Source organism: Alosa sapidissima, chromosome 10, assembly GCF_018492685.1.
Source record: "Alosa sapidissima isolate fAloSap1 chromosome 10, fAloSap1.pri, whole genome shotgun sequence".
Lineage (NCBI taxonomy): Eukaryota > Metazoa > Chordata > Actinopteri > Clupeiformes > Clupeidae > Alosa > Alosa sapidissima.
In genome coordinates, this window is record NC_055966.1 from 24,179,717 (window position 1) to 24,193,176 (window position 13,460).

General features: G+C 42.2%; 1 protein-coding gene across 1 annotated transcript; it reads right to left on the minus strand.

Annotated features, from left to right (window-relative positions):
* Nucleotides 1-6,536: 6,536 nt before the first annotated feature.
* Nucleotides 6,537-12,777, minus strand: LOC121721183 (acidic leucine-rich nuclear phosphoprotein 32 family member E-like). Its single transcript, XM_042107898.1, has 7 exons — nucleotides 12,592-12,777; nucleotides 11,023-11,172; nucleotides 10,317-10,439; nucleotides 9,625-9,760; nucleotides 8,376-8,503; nucleotides 8,216-8,276; nucleotides 6,537-7,955 (listed from the first exon to the last, which is right to left on the minus strand). The coding sequence occupies exons 1-7, from the start codon at nucleotides 12,643-12,645 to the stop codon at nucleotides 7,873-7,875; spliced, it is 735 nt and encodes a 244-aa protein (XP_041963832.1). The 5' UTR covers nucleotides 12,646-12,777; the 3' UTR covers nucleotides 6,537-7,872.
* Nucleotides 12,778-13,460: the final 683 nt, after the last annotated feature.

The following is a 13,460-nucleotide window of genomic DNA, read 5'->3' on the forward strand; positions in this document are numbered from 1 at the left end:
TTTGTACCATGAATAGCCCTGTCTGACCACAGACGACACACAAAACAAGCATCTGGGCTGTTCTCTCATATGGAAATGGGACCATGCAAAACAGACAAATCTACATGAAAATAATTTTGTTTGTCATTTGTCTCAGGGTATTTGTTTCTGACACACATACACACAGAAAGAAAGAGCAGAGCATGTAAGCTAGCATGGCCCAATCATATGCAAACAAGACTGATGCCACTTTATCTCCTGATAACATCTGAGTTCTACTGTCTGAAGACAGGGAGCCTCTTTATCTACAATGGGCAGTGAAAATGCAGCTTTTCAATTACTGTATGTGCATCCAAAGCTTTATGACATTAAATGAAGTGCAATACCACATTTACCTAGACAGACATCAGATGTATATGAAGAATGAGAATGAGAGAAGAGAGAGAATGATAGAATGGGCATGAATGTATAAAATGTCAAAAGTTGAGCACATCATGAAAGAGGATCACTTTAACTTTGACTTTAAGAACCTTATAGACCCTTTCAACAATAAAAACAAAAACAATGCTTGAACGTTCTATTTGGGCCCCAATCTACTTCCTCTGCATTAAGATAACATGTGGAATGTTAAAAAGGAAGTCTTGTGGGGCCAACTATGATGCTGATAATGGAACTCTCTTGAAAGGGTCCATAAGGTAGGTAAAGATGACACTGCTGTGCATACAATGTCACACAAACTCAACCCTGACCTCAAAGCCAGAGGCAGTATAGTTACACACTCCCTTACAAAGAAGAAAATGATCTCAGTGTCATCTTTGCTATATGTTACAGAAAACAGCCAGTGGTTTCTGTAAGAAGTTATGTAATAACTGCACAGGCTGCTATGAGTCTGTCCCTCAATCTTAGACATAAATGAAGAATGTAAAACTGAACTGGATCTCTATAATTACACCATGTGGTCTGTATGCACTCTGTTTAAGACAGCAAGCTATGCAGCTCATTACAGAGAGGCCATGCTGTTCTCTGTTTTTCAGTCTTGTTGTTATGGTGTGGGTCTTTCATACTGAAGTGAGCTACACACTGGCCTTCTCTCTTCAGGGGTATTTTTAGTGCTTCCGTGTGATGCACCGACAGCACACCACCAATTTGGTTTCAGTTTTACTCATCCCTGGATGCACTGTAAAAATCAAATGAACACACACACACACATACACACACACACACACACACACACACACATATATATATATACCCCAAAGACTTCAGGCGTTTGAGACGCAGACAGTGTTAGGTGCTATTCTGTATTGGTACACATTGAACAGTAAAATATTGCATATTCAGAGCAATGTATTGTTGGTGGAGTGCTTTTTGTTGTCAAAATGATTAGTCATGACTTGCTTGAGTCAGATGTGGAGCCTGCACTATTGTATCATTTGACTCCATATAAGAGAATTAGGTTTTGTTTTTAATCTGAGGGGGGGTGGGGCAGAGGGGTTGTTGCATTAGAAATGTCTCCCTGGTACAATCAGGATGAAGTGATGCCTGCATCTGGTTGCCATGAACACTTATCACAACAGTGCACACACAGCGAGACTATCCAGTGAGCCCACCCCCTACCCCCTCTCACACACACACACACACACACACACACACACACACACACACACACACACACACTGACACAGACATATGCATGCACACAGACGTCTGCCGGCCGAGTGCTGTCAGGGGTGTGTGTTTTTGTCCTGGAGATTTGAGTAGGTCTCTGGGGGTGAGGCTGGTGTGTGTGTGTGTGTGTGTGTGTGTGTTTAAGGGTGGTACATGAGGAGAGAGACAGGCCTGATTAAGGCTGGAGGTCCAGGGGGAAAAGGCTCTCACAGCTGCCAGGTTTTTGGGCCTTTTGTTCTGTCCGCCCCCACCAGAGGACCCATCACAGCACCAGGGGACAGCAGCATGAGCAGGAGCACCACAAGCACCAGCAGGAGGGAATAGAAGAGGTTTTGACACAGGCCATGGACATGACACATTCTCTCTCTCTCTCTCTCTCTCTCTCTCTCTCTCTCACACACAAACACACACACAAACACACACACACAAACATACCCTGTCCGACAGGATGACATGCCATATACATAGATGGGCCTGTCTCAAACGGACATGGCCCTGTCCCCATCTTGAAGCCATCTGTTGGTGCAAGACACTAAGTTCTGCCTGAAAGTGTGTTTATCACAACGATCACGTGTCATGAATCACATGTGTCATCATGAATCACACAATGTGTGTATTGGGGACATTATATAACACATCATCCAAGTGCAACAGGGATGTGTGAGAGGAGTGTTTCAACAGACACACAAGCACATACACACACACACACACGCACACACTCACACACACACCTGCCTCCAGTTTTGTCGATTGGTGTTTTTCCAGCCAGGCAAAAATAATTTCCCTCTCATTTGTATCCCTCGTCAGGCCTGTGCCTTGGAGTGGACAGAATAAGCACACAGAGCACGAGGATTCCGCTGACTCGCTTTCTTTTTGGGGGGCCCTCAGTCTTTTGCGCCGCGTCAGCTGCTTGTCACACTTGAGAGACAGCTGAAAAACTCCCTATAGCAGCAGAGTCAAGACAGGCTACAGATATCAAGGCATAGCACTCTAACCAAAAAAAATAAAAACAGCAAAGAAAATTTAAAACAACAAAATGCTTGCAACTGTGTATCACATCCAGACAAAGCACTGGCAAAGACTTTAATCTCACATGTGCTGGCTGAAATGTGGGAAGGTTAATTCCACCTTGTCTTGGCGAGGGAGAGTCCTACCACCTCCACCAGCTTGCGAGCATGTGTGGAGGAGATGGAGAGTTAGCAAAGTGTACACAGCCTGGCAGACATTAAGAAAACAACAAAAGGGCCCTCAGCCACTAGCAAACGCAAAGCACTCTTACAAAACCTTCCCCTTCTCACAACACAGCACAGCACAGACTTACCATATAAGGCATGGGGCCAGCAACGCACTCTGATTTGCTGGCTGGGACACATGGATGGGGGAGGTGGGGAGGTGGGAGCTAACGGGAGGAGGGGAGGAGAGGAGTCGAGGGGAGAAGAGGGGTGGGGGTTAATTGGTGGGGGGAGGTGAGGTGTGAGTGCAGGCAGGGATGGTGTGGGGGAACAGCAGGAGAATAACTTGATGAACAAGTCATTATTTATGATTCATTTGACAAAGTGAGCCACATATGGTCAACCAAGAGTCAGGGTCGAAAACAGTTATGGTGAAGATGCTCAAGACCATAAATTAAATATAACAGTGCTTAATGGGTCTGCTGCCTTGTGAGTAATTTTGTCTGTATGTGTAAGTGTGCCTGTGCCTGTTACATCTTACAGCAAAAAACAATAGAGAAACTATCAGATTGCACATGCAGGCCAGTTCTTGATAAATAAACAGTGTCCATAAAGACAACCACTTACGCATGTATCTGGACTGGGAAATCATAAGAGGAAGGAAGAGAGACTAAAATGTACAGACACACACACACACACACACACACACAGGAATAGATATTTATCTATATTTCCATTCTCTGATCCATTCCATATGTGACTTGTTTGATCTTCCTGCCACATGCATGTGCAGCACACGTGAGTGCCTGTGTGTATGAGTGTGACCACATACAACCACATGTGAATGTGTGCAGAGGATGCATGTGTGTGTGTGTGTGTGTGTGTGAGTGCTGTTGACAGAGATGATCCAGGGTGCAGAAAGGCAGCCCTGTTGCTGTGTGCTGGTGTGGCTCACTTTCATAAGACGTAATGGGCTCAGTGGCCCTCCTCCCTCCTCTCCCACAGCGAGGGACCCCACCAATGAGCCATACCACAGTAGAAATGACCTCACATCACACATACACTCGCACACACACACTCGCACACACACGCACGCACACACACGCGCGCACACACGCACACACACACGCACACGCGCACACACATACGCACACACATACGCACATACACAGACACACGCGCGCACACACACGCACACACACACACGCGCACACACGCACACACACACGAACACACACACACACACACACACACACACACACACGCACACGCACACGCACACGCACACGCACACATGCACACACACACACACACACACACACACACACACGCACACACACACACACACACACACACACACACACACACACACACACACACACACACACACACACACACACACACACAAGCAGTTGAGGGACCTGCAGGGGCCACTAAAGCCACAGAGAGACCTCAGCAGTCTGCCCTGCCCAGTGTTCCATTCGTCAGGGTCAGGGCGTGCAAAAGGTCTCTGGTGCTCCATGCAAAACACTGAACTCATTTGTTTGTTTGATGTCAGCAGTCATTCTGAAGATAAAGCTGGGAGATCAACAATCGAGCCCAAATCCACAGTAGATACTTACATCCAGATCAGTTCAGTGACCCGTTATGCCTCAGTTCCAAGTATGTGGAATATGATAAACTTTAATCGATCCAAAAAGAGGCACAACCCTTTGATGATTTTTAAAGCAGTTAATCTAATAGATATCAGTCAGCAACAGCTGGATAGTTTCTTTGTGATAAACAAGCTGTTTGTTCCATGTAGAAGTCAGCATGTCAAGAATTTTTTTTTTTTTTTTTAAAGCACTGTCCAGTCATGACTCATGGGCAACGTTTCACACAGCTTTCAGACAAAGAGCATATTCAGACATGTACCCCCCCGCCCCCTCCCTCCATAAGGACTAAGGACTCTCTGATCTGAGGACCCATAATGTGCAACACTTTATGTCCACTGCTGTCCAGACCGCATCATAACTCCACTAGCCCGGAGCGAAAGGCCCAGAACAGTGGGGCGAACGTCACGTGCAGACATCGAGCATACCACAGTGTCCATCAATGGTCTGGAGCACAGAGCATGTGTGTGTCATGTGTCGGTGGCCTCTGTATCTGTGGTCCCGGGGTGAGTCACAGAGCAGGGGTCTGTTTCCTGTCTCCAGCTGGGGCACCCGTGGCCACTCAACTCAGCTGGGCAGAGGGGTTAGCAGATGTTGCACTCGGACATGACACATGACACAGGGCCGTTGTGGCCCTGGAATGCACTCAAATGTCAAGATGAGTTATGATCCCTCCGGTGGGATTCGCCACTGAGCGAATGGCTGAGGTCTACCAAAAAAGGTGTGTGTGTGTGTGGCTCTCTCTGGTCTGAACCAATGACATATGTAGCAGCATCACTGCTGGGCATTATTGGCACCTGTAAATCAAAATGCCCAGTCTGTACCGTTGGGACTTCATCTGTCAACTGCGTGCCTGTGCATCACTAACAAACAGTGAGTCTGTGTAGAAGCAGACTTTAATTAACAGTTTTTCTCGATCGTTTTGATACTTGTGTCAACTCTGACATCACATTCTCAAATCAGTTAACACCTGTGTCTGAACAAAAGCACTCGGGCCAAAATGATACATTTTGCTTGCAAAAGGCTGTTACTCCCTCAAAACATTTAAAACATGCAACAAAAGCAAATCTTGCCTTCAAACAACACATGCTGTCGTCAAATCACTGTGTGATTTCATTCAATCTTTACACACTGGACAACAAAATGCAAAATATAGTTCTCAAAATGAGCATTTTTGCTATGTCTGTTCCATTTCTTTCTCATTTTTCTGGTATCAGAGAAAACTGTGATAAGACAAAATATACTGAATAAAAAATTATTTATTCATTCCTCCCAAGATGTAACTGTCATTGAGATGTAAGACCTACAGTAAACACCTAGGCAAGACAAATTTCATTGAACTACAACTTGTCATTTTTCATCGAAATAAACCTACAGTAAAAGCCTTTTGTACTGTTTTCTTCACCAAATAGGCAATAGAGTACTTTGTCAAAATGTGCATTAGATCCATACTTGCAATAGCAACACAGAACAGACATGGCATCTCTTATGGATAATGAATGATTGCTGATTGAAGAAAAACTGTAACAGATCACACAGTCCTTTCCAAAATGTTTCCCCCTATAGGCCTTTGTTTACATGTTGTATAATCTTTTTATCATAACTGTTTCCATCTCTTCTCCTCAGTTATACAGATTAAGCAAATGCCCTTTCTGCGAGGTGCTTGAGAAAGTCTTTCCTTCCGCAGTCAGTAAAAGGGACAGGTCTACAGAAGTGGTTGCCTCACCAACATACAACTGCCAACTGTACACAACCAATAGTTATGAAAATCTTTGACTCCATCTAGTGGAGACATAACATCATAGGCTACATGGGCAAGTGGCGCACCCAAGTTGCTATACAAACATAGGAATGAGTTCCCAACTTGGAGTTGAGGGGTGGGGGTTTGTTCCAGCACAAGCAGCATGTCATTGCATCTTACATAATATTGGCTTCATCGGTTTTGGGTTGTCAGACTTGGAAAAGACTTCAATTGAATATATCTATGTGAATTAAAGTTGAAAGCTGATGAAGTGGTAATAATTGAAAGAATGGTAGAATCACACAAAAACTAGTAATACACTGGTTGAATTAATTATTTTTTTATTTATTTAAAAAAACTCTTTAGAAGATTACAGCACACAAACTCCAAACACAGCCTTCTCAACAGCAGAGGACATAAAAATAAAAACTATATTGAATGGATCTGAATCTTATCCTGACCTGTGCTTTGCATTTATTCAAAAACAAAAAGAAAAAGGACAAGAGATATTGCATGTTTTAAAAAGACAAAATCAATTAATAAAATGAACTACACACGACAGAATCGTAGGGTACCTATTTACAGTCATAGAAACAAGTTTTAAAATGTTCATTCTAGAAAGGGAATGCAAAAAGGAAAAACAACAGAAGGCATTTGTTTTTGTCTGAAGAATAGTGAGCGTAGTAAATTCAGTAACAAAGAGTGAGATGATCGATTATAGTCCTGGAGATATACTGAAAGCCTCCAAAGTTTGGTCCACCTGAGTGTTCTAAGAGATCTGACATCTCATCAGAAATTGTTGAGCGCTGAGCCTTGGGGGAGAAAGGAGGGAGAGGGTGTTGGATCTCCGAGGACTTGCTTAACTCTTTGATGCCACAAAACATAACGCGCCTCACAAACAAGCAGTACAGTTAGTTTAGAAAAAAAAATAATTTTAAAATCCTCTATCCGACAAATTAAAACATGATTGTTAGGTTGACTCCTATACAGTAATGGAGGATGAATAACTTTACAGGAATTCCTGGAGGGAACACATGGTAAACTGACTCTGGGCAAAAATGTAATTCAACGCAGGGATACTTTAACCTTATATAAATACAGATTTCCTGGTTAGCAACATTTCATTCTTTTGGGTGAAAAAAACAAAATAAAAAACCCAGACAGGAGAACACACACACACACACACACACACACACACACACAGGTGGATTTCAACACTGTAAGAATATATGGGTTCTTAGGAAGTCACAAGGATGGCAAAAAGTCTTTTAGATGAGGAGCCCATCCAACTCTACAAAAGGACATGTAGAGCATCGTCTACAAACAGCAATCTGACTCACTTGATAGAAACGGTGCCCACCATACGAATGAAACTTTACATAAAAGTGCCAAAACATGGGAAGCAATCTGGAAATCAGAATGCACTTTGCAACTGCCAACACTAAAAATTCTGACCTTTTTGAATGGCCGATGCAGAAAAAAAAAAAAAAAAAAAAAAAAAAAAAAAAAAAAAAACACCTTACATACTACAGTGATGCCTATGATATACAAAGGAAAATGAAAAACAAACAAACAAAAATATATAGAAAAAGACCATTTCACGTTTCTCTTCTACAGCTTAGTTCTGGGACACGGCAGCTTGGCTTCACAGGTCAGTGCTTTAGTCGTCATCCTCGTCATCATCACCTTCGTCTTCTTGGTCCCGTTTCCGTTTCTCCCCATGGGCCACGGCTCCGTCCTCATCTGAAGGAGACCAATCACACGGCTCAGCTTTAGATTTAGCTTTAGCAACACTTGAACAATTAGTCAAAACTTATGAATGGTGAAAACTAAAAATATGGAGGAGAGAACCTTGTCATGTCAGAACAGTGCATTTCTTTTCAGACACATGACTTGAGCATAAGCATTTCAACATGGAAAATTAAAGATCACAAAACTGTGAAAAAAAGATGCAGTTCTAAAGCACAAACTTAAAAAATAAATAAAAAAAAAAAACCCCTCACCTTCACCATCTACATCGTCCTCCTCTTCCTCTTCTACATAGTCATCATCGTCTTCCTCGTCCTGTCAATGGCATTTTGCATTAACCAAGGAATGTTCAAAGCATATTTTTCTCCATATAGAGTTTCTGCACAAAGGACACATAAAATAACCACTGCTTACCTGAATCCCATCCTTCATGAGGTAGGACAGGCCCACCTCATCACCCTCCGAGCCCTCGTCATCTTCGTCCTCATCCTCATCATCCTCGTCATCGTCATCTCCAGGGGCACCACCATCCTCATCCTCGTCTAAAAACCAGACAAAAAAAAAAATTATACTATGTTCACACCATCTTCAGTTTCGCTCACCACAACATCTAGGTGATCTACACTTGATGTGCAATCACATGATTTATGCCCATTTCATCCAGAGTATTTTCTTGTCTAAAATTGTCACACGACTGAAAAAAACATACAAACAAAAAAACACGACTTCATGTGGTGTCAATCATGTTTGTACTCAGAAAGTTTCGTCTGTCAAAAAAGTTATCGGAACAAGTTGTTCGATAGCCTGTGTTTTTTTTTTTCCCCATCAATGTAGTGAATATGGTTTCCTATTGCAGTCTGTTTTGCACAGACCAAAAAAGGGGAAATACAGACTTTAGTGTGCAAAGCCCTTTAGTTTTCCATCTACCTGGACTAATTGAGCTTATAGAACTTCATAAAATTCAACCTTTATTACTTATTATGTTAAAGCTTCAATACAGAGAGACTCAAAAGTACCATCAATACAATTTAACACAGAATGAAACATAACTGTTTAATATGACTAATAGCTTTTTTCAAATAAGCCTATCAATATCATGAGAACACCGTGACTTCATTTCAACCTGTAGGTCTACACTTTTCATTTGACTGAAGAAACTAAAAAGGTAAACATTCCTTTCCTTGCATACAGCTCCAGACCAGAAATGGAGCTACATCAATAAAGCACTTCATGAGACAAACTCAGTTATGGTAGACTGGTTAGGTTAGTCTCCACAGGTTGTGGATCAGACAAGACCCTGTTGGGTCGAAACGTTGCTTTTTTCTTTTAATTAAACTCTGGGAGCTACATCGGTGTGCAGACATTAACTTGTTTTTACCTTATCGTATACTTTGTCCTGCACCTGGCTTTAATATACAGCTCTGGAAAAAATTAAAGAGACCACTGCACATTTTTCTGATGTCATCCTCCGGTTGTTGAGTTGACGGTCATATTTAAATTTGCAGTGGTCTCTTAATTTTGAATATGCCCATAAACTCATTCGAATATCACTCAGCAACTCTGGGATGACATCAGAAAAATGCGCAGAGGTCTCTTAATTTTTTCCAGAGCTGCAGGTGGGATGTGCACAAAAGCACTCTACCAGACTTTCACCTCAACACACCTTCATTGTCATCCTGGTCGAAACCATCCAGGAACGTAAGCTGAGGCAGGAGCTCAAAGATGTTCTCTCTGTAGTCGTCCTGCGAGGTGACGTCACAATTAAACAGGTCCAGCCTCTTCAAACTCTTCAGGTTTTGCTGCAGGAAGCAGAGACAAATATACGGTTTGTTGAAGTTTCATACGTAACAAATCAAAGGTCAAAGTTTGAAATGCTGAAAAGACTACACAGGACACTACACTGCCACTAATCTGTACAGAGATTGAGAATGGGTCTGGGGACTCTTCGTTCATTTCCGATTTTCAAGGTGCGTAACCAATGGTGAAATTTAAACAGTTACATTAAAGTCTTACCCAGTCATTTTAGAAGTATAGCACACACATCTTTCTTGTAAACAAAGGTTTTAAATGCAGTTGTTTACTACATTTGAAAGAAAATATACATCCATATTGTATAATACTGACACCACCAGAGCAGCCGTTGGATATGTAGAACAGTGCAGCTAACTGTACTGGCTACACTGCCACATAAACCAAGGAAGTATGCAGATCTTTGATGACGCAGGGAAGCGTTATGTTGAACTGCATTTTTCCAGTGACAATCTCAGGGTCAGCTTTTCCTCTGTGCCTAGCTGAATCCAAAGGAAATGTGCTCAGAGGCAGAGCAGTTAGACCAAATCCTTCTGCACAACATACCAGTGCTTCCATCGCGCTGGTCTCCTTGATGCCGTTTCCACTCAAAACCAGATAGGTCAGATTGGGACATTTCTCTGACAAGGTCTCCAGACCCCCTGAGATGCCATTATCACTGATGTCCAGCTGTATGGAGTAGGCAAAGTGAGGAGTAAATTACGTGGATATGTTTGCAGTTGAACACATCTAACAAGGAAACATTTCCGTTCAACGTGACGTTGTAAACACATTCACATAACATGATGATCAAAGGAAATTAATCGAATAACTACTACAGGAGAATTCTGGCAATTTTTTACATAAATCTGTTTCTCGAGGTTACCGAATACTGTCTGTACGAAACAAATGAAAACAATCGGTTCTACCCAGCTTGAGTTGTTGCAGCCAATAGCTAGAGGCGCCAGGCAGTTAAAGCGCTACACTCTGAGGGCATGTCCGTGAGCCCTCATGTTCATGCCCCCAGAATGTAGCACTGTAGCTGCCTGCAGCTCTAGCTGTTGGCTGCAGGAACTCGAGTTAGATTGATCTGATCGTTTTCGTTTTTTCCCCCTGTACTCGGTGACCTCGAGAAACAGAAATCTATGTGAAAAAAATTGCAGGAATTCTCCTTTAACTGACAGTAGATTATTGCCCTGTGCAACTCTGGAAGTTTCACTTAAGTTTGTTTAAGGCTGTTTTTTTGACACAAAACCATGTCATTCAAACTCACCTTGCGAAGCTTCGGCAGCGATGGCAGTTTGGCCAGGGAGGTCAGTCCAGCGTTCACCATACTCAGAAACTCCAGCTCCTTGTATTCATCAGAGAGGCCCACTATCTGTCCATCGCTAGAACGGCTGTTGTCCACAACAAGCTCAAACACCTGTGGAAGCAATTTATTCAGACGTATTCTTATTTAAAGGTATTAAAGGTGTCTATTTCACTTTAATGCACTTTTCAATACACTTTTGTCGAGCTGTCCTCTAACTAAAAAAAAAAAAACAAGTAAATAAGAAACAAAGTTGATAGGAAGAGCCATACATTAGTTCAGCTAATTCGAATCTTTCTTTGGGAGCTCTGGAGACGGGTGAAGTTGGATTTGCTATTGAACTCAAACTTATACTTCGGATATCAAAATATTGCAAACTGAATACATCACCTTCCACACACTTAAATAACAATAACAGGAATAGTGTCTACCCGCTCCTTGGTCATACATATTCCAGCAAAAGCAACGAGTTTAACCTCCTATAAAGATACATTCATATAAGAATATAGCAGTTGATCACATCATTACATAACCAGACCAACAGAACATTAAGTTTACTTTGAACTTCACACACCTGCGCTACTACAACTGCATGACGGAAACCCGCTTGTTTGTGGGCTTTGAAACGAGACAAAAGATGCTGCAGCGTCAAGGAACTGTGATTGCCGTATGTACCCAACGCTAATAGTGAATAGGCGTTGTAATGTTTACAAACGCACCTGCTGCATGAAAGTTGTAACTACTGCGTGGCGTTATCTTGAGGACCAAGTGAGTGAGCGGCAAAACAGTCTGGGAGGGAACTAGCCATGGTTAAGACGCGTGTCTCATTTCGTCTTGATTATCGAAGGTGGTATAACAAAAACATTCAGAGTCAACAAGACGAAGATGTTAATCAAACTAAAGACCTTTAATTATGTGTAAGCTTCCTTGCATGGAATGAATGAATATATTTACGTTAGCCGGTTAACTAGGGAGAGGTTAGCAAGCTAAATGACGTTGGATGGCTGAATAACGCGCCCTCCGGTTGCGCTGGGACTGGTTCAGCCAGCAAGTTCACAAACAATACTACACGCGCTGCGCTAAGTTATGAAGCCAACTATTCGGTACACCCTGTTTATCCACAATTCAGCAAACTAACGCATCCGAGTACCGTTATAGCGTTGTTACTTTCTGTGTCTCCAACTTGGTTTTAAAAGGAAGCAAGCTAACCAGCTAAGCTAGCCAAGGAAGATAACCGCGTTTTTTCGTGGCTCCGACTCAAATGCTTGAAGACTTGGGACCATCTTTATTTGAAGAACTAGCTAATCAGAATGAATACTAAATTCGTGTGTACTGTAACTGTATTAGACTACATTTCACTGCATGCTTAATTCTAGCTTAAAGATACAACTTTGCACTCAATGTCGTTCACAATTTCTATGGACTTCTTCTTCAAGGCTGGTTTGGAAACCAAGTTGCCAAACATCAGCAGTCACAGGCTAACATTAGCTAGCATCATAAAATGTTTCTGAATAAATAGTCCAAATCCCATACCTCTTCCGGCTTCCGACTCCCAACTTCTTTCTCTATTCTCTTCTTGAAATCCATTTCTGATTTGGTTAAAAAATGTAGAGGTCAAGGATATAAAAAATACAGAGAGAGAAAGTGTTTAGCTTGCACAGTCCACTCGGTAATAGTCTGTAGCCACAACACGATTACTGAGCCACCATGTTAACTCCAGGCCAAACCCCTTTGCTAAACCCCGCCTGTTTTGCGTTAGTAGGCGGTCAGTTCATTTTTCAGCCACGACATTGGTTGACGGGGCTGCTTTCTGGTATACGTCATACTAATTACCATAATATGGTACAATGCTGCATAAGGATTGGTCAGAGTTACTTGCATAATCAATATAACTTCACCAATCGGTTTATTGCTGCATCTTTTTAAAACTCGGTGAACGCCTCCTCTTTGTTCTCATTGGCGCCATGACGAGAGATGGACACATCAGAACGACACAGCCTAGGCAGGCTACAATGTTTTTAATCGTAATGATCCAAACATTATTTAAATGTCCAAAGCATCTACTTGCAGCTCTGGTGGAATTAAAATAGCCTACCTATGGTTTCTTTGATCTTCTTTTGCTCTACGCTAAGGGATCGAGTAACCCAACAGATCAACTACATGTACAAAATGGCTGCCGAAAATACAAGGATATATGAATCTGTCCTTGCAAACATGCGAATCTCCTAAGTAGGTTACCCAGGGGTTCCATTTTCAACAACAAAGCCACTATGTTGTATATTGTCCAATAATAAGCCAGTCACAAATTGAATTACCTCAAAACGCATTTTCTTTTAATGCATCTATGCAAAAAGAAGTTAAACACAAATAATTTCTAAATACCATAAAACACATTGACCCCG